The sequence below is a fragment of the Orycteropus afer genome, unplaced genomic scaffold (genome assembly GCF_000298275.1).
Source record: "Orycteropus afer afer isolate SDZICR_OR568_19922 unplaced genomic scaffold, OryAfe1.0 scaffold00137, whole genome shotgun sequence".
In the NCBI taxonomy this organism is placed as follows: domain Eukaryota; kingdom Metazoa; phylum Chordata; class Mammalia; order Tubulidentata; family Orycteropodidae; genus Orycteropus; species Orycteropus afer.
The window spans coordinates 401,295-409,723 of NW_006921724.1; the positions used below are offsets into that span (position 1 = coordinate 401,295).

General features: G+C 53.6%; 1 protein-coding gene across 1 annotated transcript in view; it reads left to right on the top strand.

The window, feature by feature from the left end:
- Nucleotides 1-424: 424 nt before the first annotated feature.
- The window catches only part of SIM2 (SIM bHLH transcription factor 2), a 62,605-nt gene continuing 54,600 nt past the window's right edge, over nt 425-8,429 (top strand). The window contains exon 1 of the mRNA XM_007945532.2: nt 425-599. Within this exon, the coding sequence (XP_007943723.1) occupies nt 425-599 (175 nt within the window). The remainder of the gene's footprint in view (nt 600-8,429) is intronic.

Here is an 8,429-nt window from a genome sequence, read left to right on the forward strand (position 1 = left end):
CGCCGCCGCCGCCCTCGTTGCCCGCCAGCCGGGATGGGCCTTGCGGCCGCGAGTGCAAACACCCGGTGAAGGACTAAGCAGTACCGCCGCCTCCTCGCCGGCCACCCCACCTATCCCAGGAAAGCTGAGCAGGAAGGAAAAGCGAGCAAGCAGCTCGAGCCAGCGGCAGGGGCTCTGCGCGCCGCGGGACAGGACAGCCCCGAGGAGGCTGAGCCCCGGGCGGTAGCGTGGAGCGTGGGTGCTGCGACTGTCGCGCGGCCTCTCAGCGTCCGGAGCCAGCCCTGCGCACCTGCCTGCGCCCAGCGCTGGACTCACCTGGCCCCGGAGGCCCCTCCCTGTCCGGGCTTACCAGCCGCTGCAGCCGGAGCGGGGCTCCGCGGGCCTCCAGCACTGCCGGGTCTAATATGCCCGGAGCCGAGGCGCGATGAAGGAGAAGTCCAAGAATGCAGCCAAGACCAGGAGGGAGAAGGAAAATGGCGAGTTTTACGAGCTGGCAAAGCTGCTCCCGCTACCATCTGCCATCACCTCGCAGCTCGACAAGGCGTCCATCATAAGGCTCACTACGAGCTATCTGAAGATGCGCGCGGTTTTTCCTGAAGGTGAGGCCGCAGGTGGGGCGGTGGGAGCATTGGGGAGCCAGGCGGCTGTAGCCCGGGAGATAAGCCGGAGCCAACCCGGCCGGGCGGACGCGGGATCTGGGCGAAGGCTTACGGGGAGACTTAGAGAAAGAGAAAGGAGCCAGGGCCGAGACGGCCCCGACAATCAGGCCATCTTCCGGCCTAGCGCTGAGCAGGGCGAACCAGTTGTTGCAGCAGCAGTCGATTGCCAACCCCGCATGCTGGACCATTCCGGTTTTGTTTTCTTTCTTCCTTTATATCCTCCTTTCTCGTCCCCATTTTTCCGTCTTTGTTTCTTTTTTTCCCTCTTGTTATTTTATCTCTTCATTTCTTCAATTTGATTTTTTTGCCTTAATTTATCCACCTCTTGTTCCTCTTTCCGTGGAGAGGAAGCAAGCACCCCTTTGCCTGAGGTATAGGAGGCTTGCTGCTCCAGGCTGGAAGCAAGTGGGGTGCACCCTTCAGGCCAAAGCGGTGGAGCCAAACACTTGTAAGGGTCAGGGGCACAGACTGCTTCTGCTCTGCCAGCCTCCCTTTGGGCTGGATATGGGAGGTCAAAATAGGAAAGACCAAGTCAGAGAGCTGAGATTGGCAGCAGAGGGAGGGAGGCAATTTTTCGAAAATGACAGGTGGGCTTGAGTTTGGTCCTTCTTTTCAGGATTGGAAATATAAACCTGGAATAGGTGTCAAGGTGGGCAAGTGTTTCTGAGACCATGGAGTCCAGCTGACTCATTGTGGGAATTGGTCAGTGCTGATAGGGCACTCTAGCCCACACACGCCCTGGGGGTGCCACTGACAGTGGCCTCTAGGCTGGGCACCAAGGAGCAGCAAGTTTCAGAGAGGCCTGGTCACCACAGCCCTAGTAGTTCTGGGCTGAGCACCTTCCAGCTTCTCTGTCCCGTCTTCTGCTCACCACCGCCTGGCCTGAGGAATTCTGATACTGCCTGAGAAGTACGACCAGGGGCCTGGTGGCCTCCCAGGACAGCCGGGCCCAGGAGCGGTGAGGGGTGCGCCTGCCTCTGGAGCCTCGAAGCGGGCATCTGGGTAAGGAGACAATTGGGGCCGCAGGCTACAGTACAGACCTTGCAAAGCCGGAGACAGGTGTTACTCCGCCGACGGACGCATTCATTAACGCAGTCCCGGCTAGGCAGGCAACCTGAAAGAAATCAGTAAGTGGTCTTCTCGTGTTTGGCGCCCCTATCTTGTTATTTGTAATGGTTTCTCGGTGTGGAGCTGCACTTCTCACCGCCTCCTGGGTGGCGCGCAGAGGACGTGCTCGTAAGCTCAGCGGGGATCGGCAGGCGGAGGAGCTGACGGCCCTGGAGCTGCGGTCTGGCCTAGCTAGTGCCTCCCAGCTGTGTGGCACGGCTACAGGGCGCTGCCCTCCCAGACGCAGGAGCCCTGAATCTGTTCAGTGCAGTTTGGTTCGTGTTCTTCGCTTTTCTTACCCGGATCTACTAGTTGCTCCATGCCCCAGTCCCTCAGCGCACCAACTGTTTCCCTAACATTTCATTTCCTGATCAGCTGCGGCAATTTCCCCAATGCGTTGGCCGCCCGCTGCGCTCCGCGCTGAAAGCCATAGGCCCCTGCCACTGAGGCTGCTGTTTGGTCCACCTAAAGTTGACCCCTCGGCCAGAAGAAAGGAATGGTGGCTCTCTGGCTGCTGTTTCCGTGGAAATTAAAATAGAATTGCGTTCTATAAGGGCCAGTCTCCTTCCCATACGGGGAGGAGAAGTGATCATGGGCATGATGCAGAGTAAGCATGGAACCCTTACAGGGCACCAGCGTCCTTTTCTCCTTAACCCCCCCCCCCAAAGAAAAAAAAGAAAAGAAAAACGTTGGGAGAAATAGTGAAAAGATTAAATGACTTATTGCCGATTTCAAATAAACCAGAAATTAGTTCAGAGGTCCACAGAAAGAGGGTTGATGGTAACCATTCGTTGTTTGGGGGTTTCCAGGACAGCCTGCTGAGCACTGGTAAATGACATGTACATCTGCAGACATTTAAACTGGGTTTGTGTGTTCTCGCTCTGGAAAAATGAGTATCCAGGCGTTTGGGTCAGAATTGCTTTGCCTGGTTTGCCTGGAGCAGATTGGAGAGTGGTGGGATCGGCACCTGGGGTGTCTCGGGCACCTGGCAACAGCACTTTACTTGGCTGCTACAGAGTTGAGAGGACAGTAGGGCCACCAGGCTGTGGGTCTGTGGTCTCCTAGGAGTGACCCTTGAGTTTGACAAGGAAGGGGTGCATTGTTTAGCTCTGGGGGTTTGTAAATGTATCTGAGCCTATGGAGTCTGGAAAGAGAATGGGGATGATAGCCTGCACCCCTGCTCCAACTATTCAGGCTGCTCTTCTGCCGCAATGGAGCAGAGGCGCAGGCCTCCAGAAGTGGTCACAGCCTGGGGGCTAGTCCCTGTGAGCCAAAGCCTGGGGCCACTTCTGGGTGGCAGCACTCTTCCACTTGAGCTGTTCTGAATTGAAGAACAGGCAAGTGAAGCCAGCTTGCTGAGTGGAAAGAGAAGATGCATGAAGAAAGACTTCCATTATGCAAAATGACTTGTTGCCGTTCTAACAACTCTGAAGGGTTGGGGGCAGAAGTGTCTCCGTAATTGATTTAACCAGTTCTCGGGGACTTGGGTCTGCACAGGGGATAACGGCTGTGCGTTAGGACGGGGCCTGGGAAAGCCACCCAAGTCAGGGCAGGGCAAGAGGGAGATTTTCAAGCCAGGGTGGTCCTGGGCAGTGGCAGGAGCTCCTGGGTCTCCTATGATTTTTGGCTGTGAATGGGAAGCACCGAACAGAGTGGAGGTGCCTAGTGTGGTTGCTTGTCAACAGCAGGATCTTTGGTAAAGAATGATCTGAATGCCAAATAAGGACTTGGTGAGTCAAAAATAAATACCACAGTCCAAAAGGACCACAAAAACCACAGTCCAAAAGGACACCAAGGGAAGTTGAGGCCAGAGAGGAGACAGGCCTTTCTCAAGGTCTCGCAGCAAGGGCAAGGGCTCGGCGTGGCTATTGTGGCCGGCTGCACCGCACTGGTGCACTGGTTCTCCTTCTGCACCCAGAGACTCAGCAATCTTCAGTTCCTTTTATCCTGGACAACCTGGATCAGGAGAGAGAGTGAGTTCCCGGGCTACCCATGGCCGGAACTTCAGCCCAGGCAGAGGCAGACACTCCACCCAGAGGCCAGTCAGCAGGCTTTTAGGGTGCATGCAGTTTTTACAGTCAGATTCAGGAGCCCTCTCTGTCATGCTACCTTACTATACTGCAGTCTCCTTGTCTGTAAAATGGGCCTGTTAGCAACCAAATTACAGCACAGAGTTCCTGGGACTAAGTACAAGGACGCATGATTGAAACTATGCAGTACAGGTGGGAATCTAATGTGGTGTTCTTGCTTCGGCTGTTCCTTTGAGCTCCCTGGACGCTGCTGAAATGGCAGGCCAGGGTCATTTGGTGTCACTCGGTGGGTCTCAAGACCTTCTGTTTTCTAGTCCACCACCATTCTCCCCTTGAGCAGTGAACTGCTAAGTGGTGGGGAAGAGAAAGGGAGAGTGGTGGGGAAGAGAAAGGCTTTCAAAGGTGAGTAAGGGATTGAAAACTTTGGTGTGTTTTTCCAAATGGTGGGAAGGCCGTGTAGATGCAGGGCTGGGAAGTGCTGGGGCCAGAAGGTCTGTCTCCCATTTTCCCTGGTTGTGAGACCCTTTCTGCTGAGAAGGGTTGTTTTAAAAGGCACAGAAGCACCTGAGGCAGTGAACTCTGCTCTTTGGCCACGGCCACACAGTGATGCAGGCCTGATTCTGTACATCGCCATTGGGTGACAACCAGCCACAGCCAGCCTCAAGGATTCCGGCCTCCCCAGGGGTCCAGATTCATGCACTAGGCTGTGGAACAGGGAAGAGCGTCCCCTCTGGGCCCTTGGACACGGACAGCTGACATGAGTGACTGGCCAAAGGTCCCAACTTAGGAAACCAAGGCTGACCAGTGAGGGGAGAACAGAACCTTTCCCCTTTCTCAGACCTAGAAGATCCTAGACAGGCCAGTGTGCAAGAGGAGGAAGGGTCCTCACAATTTATCGTGACAGTTTACTTTAGAAGAGAAAACCTCATCCACACACTTCAAAAAGAGGCCTCAACACTTCAGTTCCAGGCCTCAATTAGGGTGGCCAGATTTCCGTGTGAGTTTAGATTCAGCTGCAAGAGGACACCTCAATACACACACACACACACACACACTCTTAAGCACTGGGGAGTTGGAGGGGGCTCTGCCTAGAAATTGTTGTCCAGAATGAAATGCTTTGATTTAGAGGATTTGGTGAGAAGAATTGTGCCTAAACCATCCTCACTCACAGACCCTTCCTCTTTTGCTACCACAGCCTAAAATGTTGATTTTTAAAAAACAGAGTTAATTTTTATACTGTACTTAAAAAACAAAACAGAAAAAAAACTATCCCATCCTTATATGAAGTCTCATCTCTAGTTTGAAGCCTGCTAGTCTCTGAGCCTCTATCTGGGAGGGAGGGAAAGCCCATAGTTGGAGCCGCAAGTAAGGGCATGTGGTAAAGGGAACCTCTGGTGGTTCATGGAGGAACCAGAGCGTGAACCACGTCCATTCAAACCACTCCACCCCAGCTCTCCCACCCACGCCCGCCAAAGCCCAGGACTAGGCCCCGGGGCAGCTCTGGGGTGAGGTCAGGAAACCTGGCCTTGGGCTGCCTTGGGCTTTGCTGAGCAGTCACACTCCTCAATGTCTGCCGCGGCCCGGGCCTACCCCCTTCCCAGCCGATCCTTTCAAGATGTAGTTATTCGGTGCTGAGGGGCACAGGGCTCTCCTGTTGTCGGAGTGTGTGCCACAGACAGGCCGCCTGGCAGGGCCTGAGTGAATCCTGGTGGCCTAGTGCCTAAAGCATTAGCCTGCTAACCAGAGGACTGGCGGTTCAAACCCACCAGCCGCTCCTCGGAAGCAAGGTTGGGCAATCTACTTCCCTAGGATACTGCCTTGGAAACGCAAGCAGGGGTCGCTATGAGTCAGATTTGACTCGATGGCAGTGTTTGGGGTTTATTTATTTATTTATTTTGGTTTTCGCCTCCCTCCACCTCTGGCTGTGGAGAGCCTTTTAGAGCGTCGCCACCTAGCACCCCATTCACGCTCCCTCCTGGGACTTCAATACAACTGTTGGTTTGAAAGTAGGGAACAAGGTGCCAACCTTCCAAGGATCCCCGAGGGAATAGGAGGATTCGGGGGCGAGAAGAACTGAAGTGCGCGGAGGGAGCCGCCGTGACCATTTACTAGGGTTGCAGGAGGAGGTTTTTTAGAGACTAAAACCGTGGACTTTCATCTGGCATCTAGCGGGACCCCAACTCTCCCATCACACTCTCGCACGACGGGGTTCACGACGCCTGGAAGTCCAGGACTGGAGTCTTCTCTCCCGCCGACCTGACGGGTGGTTGCTCTCTAAATTCCCGGTTGTAATTGCTACCCTGGTGACGCGCATTAGACACTGGCTTGGCGACAGGCGCAGAAATCCCGGCGAGAGCCTCGGTGAAAAAGGGAAGGAAGTGCGGGTAGGCGCTGGGAAGAGCCGCCATTCCTTGCCCAGCTGCGCTCCACACACACGCTCTTCTTAATATTGGAGTGGTTTGGAATCGTTTGTGCCCTCAGATGGTTTGCGATCTTGTGTCCTCAGATGACTCAGGACACGCGGGATGCGGCGCTCCCCAGTGACTGGGAGGAGGTGATAATTGGAGGAGGAGAGCTCCATGAGAGGGCTGCAGGGGGAAGAGTGGAGGTGGAATAAGAGAAGACTGGAAGCTGGTGAGCCAGCAGCTACACATCAGACATCACTCTGCGCTAGACTCTGCTTAGGATGGGGAGAGTTCCTGCTGGAATTCCACAAACCACCCCACACACAAAACAAAACAAAACCCAGTTGCCATCAAGTTGAATTGGACTCGTGTGTAGCATAGAACTATGCTCCTTAAGGGTTTTCAGAGCTGTGATCTTTGGAAAGCAGATCACCGGACCTTTCTTCCCGAATCATCTCTGGGTGGATTCAGTTAGTAGTCTGGCATTTAACCATTTGGGCCACCCAGACTCCATGTAATTGTACAACAACTCCATTTTGAAACGAAACAAAACCAAACCCACTGCCATGAGCCCATTCTAAGTCATAGCAACCCTTTAGGACAGTAAACTGTCCCATATCATTTCCAAGGCTGTAAATCTTTACAGAAAGAGCTCTGATGGCATTTGACTGCTAACCAGAAGGTCAATGGTAGCTTCAGAAACCCAGTGGGAGTTACTGTGAGTCAGAATCCACTGCATGGCAGTGAGTAAATCTTTACAGACACGGAGTGCCTTATCTTTCTCCTGTGGAGATGCTGGTGGGTTCAAAGCATCGACTATTTGGTTAACAGCAGAATGTTTTAATCAATATGCCACCAGAGCTCCTTAACTCCATTTTAGAGGTGAGATAATAAAGGTTAGAGGCTACCAAACTTGCTGGAGATCAGGCCACCCAGACTGGCCCAGCAGGGGAGGTAGAGGAGAAAAAGCCCCTATAGGCTGGATGAGGGTCTGGATCTCCCCTGGATTTTTCACAGCCCCAGATCCAGTTTTCACATGGAGAGGTGGCAGGGTCAAGCACTTCCCTGTATTTAACTCCATTTAATTTTAGCAAGATCTTTGTGAGAGCTTTTTGTCACCATTTTAGTTACTAGAGGCTGCCCTTCCAGGAAGTGAGAGAATATCCAAGTGTTTTTGCTGAATTCCTGGCCTTTTATTTGGGGGTGGACTCACGGGTCTTGGCCACAGCAAGTTCTGCTCCTGAGTCCATAACAAGAAGCAAAGCAGGCTGCCTCCTGCAAGTCTCAACTTGAATGTCCCTTGGTCTGACAGAGGCCCCAATTTCACAGTGAGGGAATCCTTCCCTCCATCTTGTCATCCATCAGAAACCATCTTATTTGTGTGGTCCCATGTTTATGGTCTGTGATCTGCTTCTGAAGGGAGGGGCCCCGACTGTACCCCAGAGTCTGGCTGGAGACCCTAGTGCAATGATTACTCTAGAGCTTTTGTTGACTGACTGACAAAGCGACCAGCAAGGAGGTACCCTATTTAGGCTGCGGCCAGCAGCAGTTTCCCTAGTGGGAAGGTATGGCAGGGTTTAAATTGGACTTTGAGAGGAGTGTGGGTACTGAGTTGCAGGGAGGCAGAGCGCAAAAGGGGGTACTCCACAGTTAATCGGGCAAAGATGGGATGTGTGGTCTTTCTCTTGGCCGGCAGCCCTTTCTTGCTTCCCCTCCCCCACAGCTCTCTGCAATCTGACCTTCCTGAACTCAGTTCCGGGGCCCAGGCTGGTTCTGTGTGGTTCCAAGTAGGCACGGGAAGTGCCAAACCAGGCTAGGAATCCACAGGCCAGACTTGGGACCCCCAGCTGCTTCCAGGATCTGGTGAAACAAGCATCCACCCATCAATTTTCAACTCTCTTTGTGGCCCACAGATAAAGGCGAGGGGCCCAGCAACTGTCTTGTTTAGGGGTGCAAATCACTTTATAGCCCCAAGACGATTTTTTCTCTTACAAACCTTCCCTTATTTAGTCTCTGTGTCCAGCCCAAAATAGATTTTTATGGGCCAAATGAAAAGGCCTCGCCCACAGCGGTATCTAATGGTACAGCTGGCCGGGCTATGGCCCCAGGTGAGTTGGGGCAGAACCGTGGTGTTTGGAGGAAAGCCCCACCTCCACCGCCACCTCCGCCAGATCCGGAAGGGGCTTTGAGATCATATCTCCACCGGTTAAGCGGAAGCGGCAGGATAT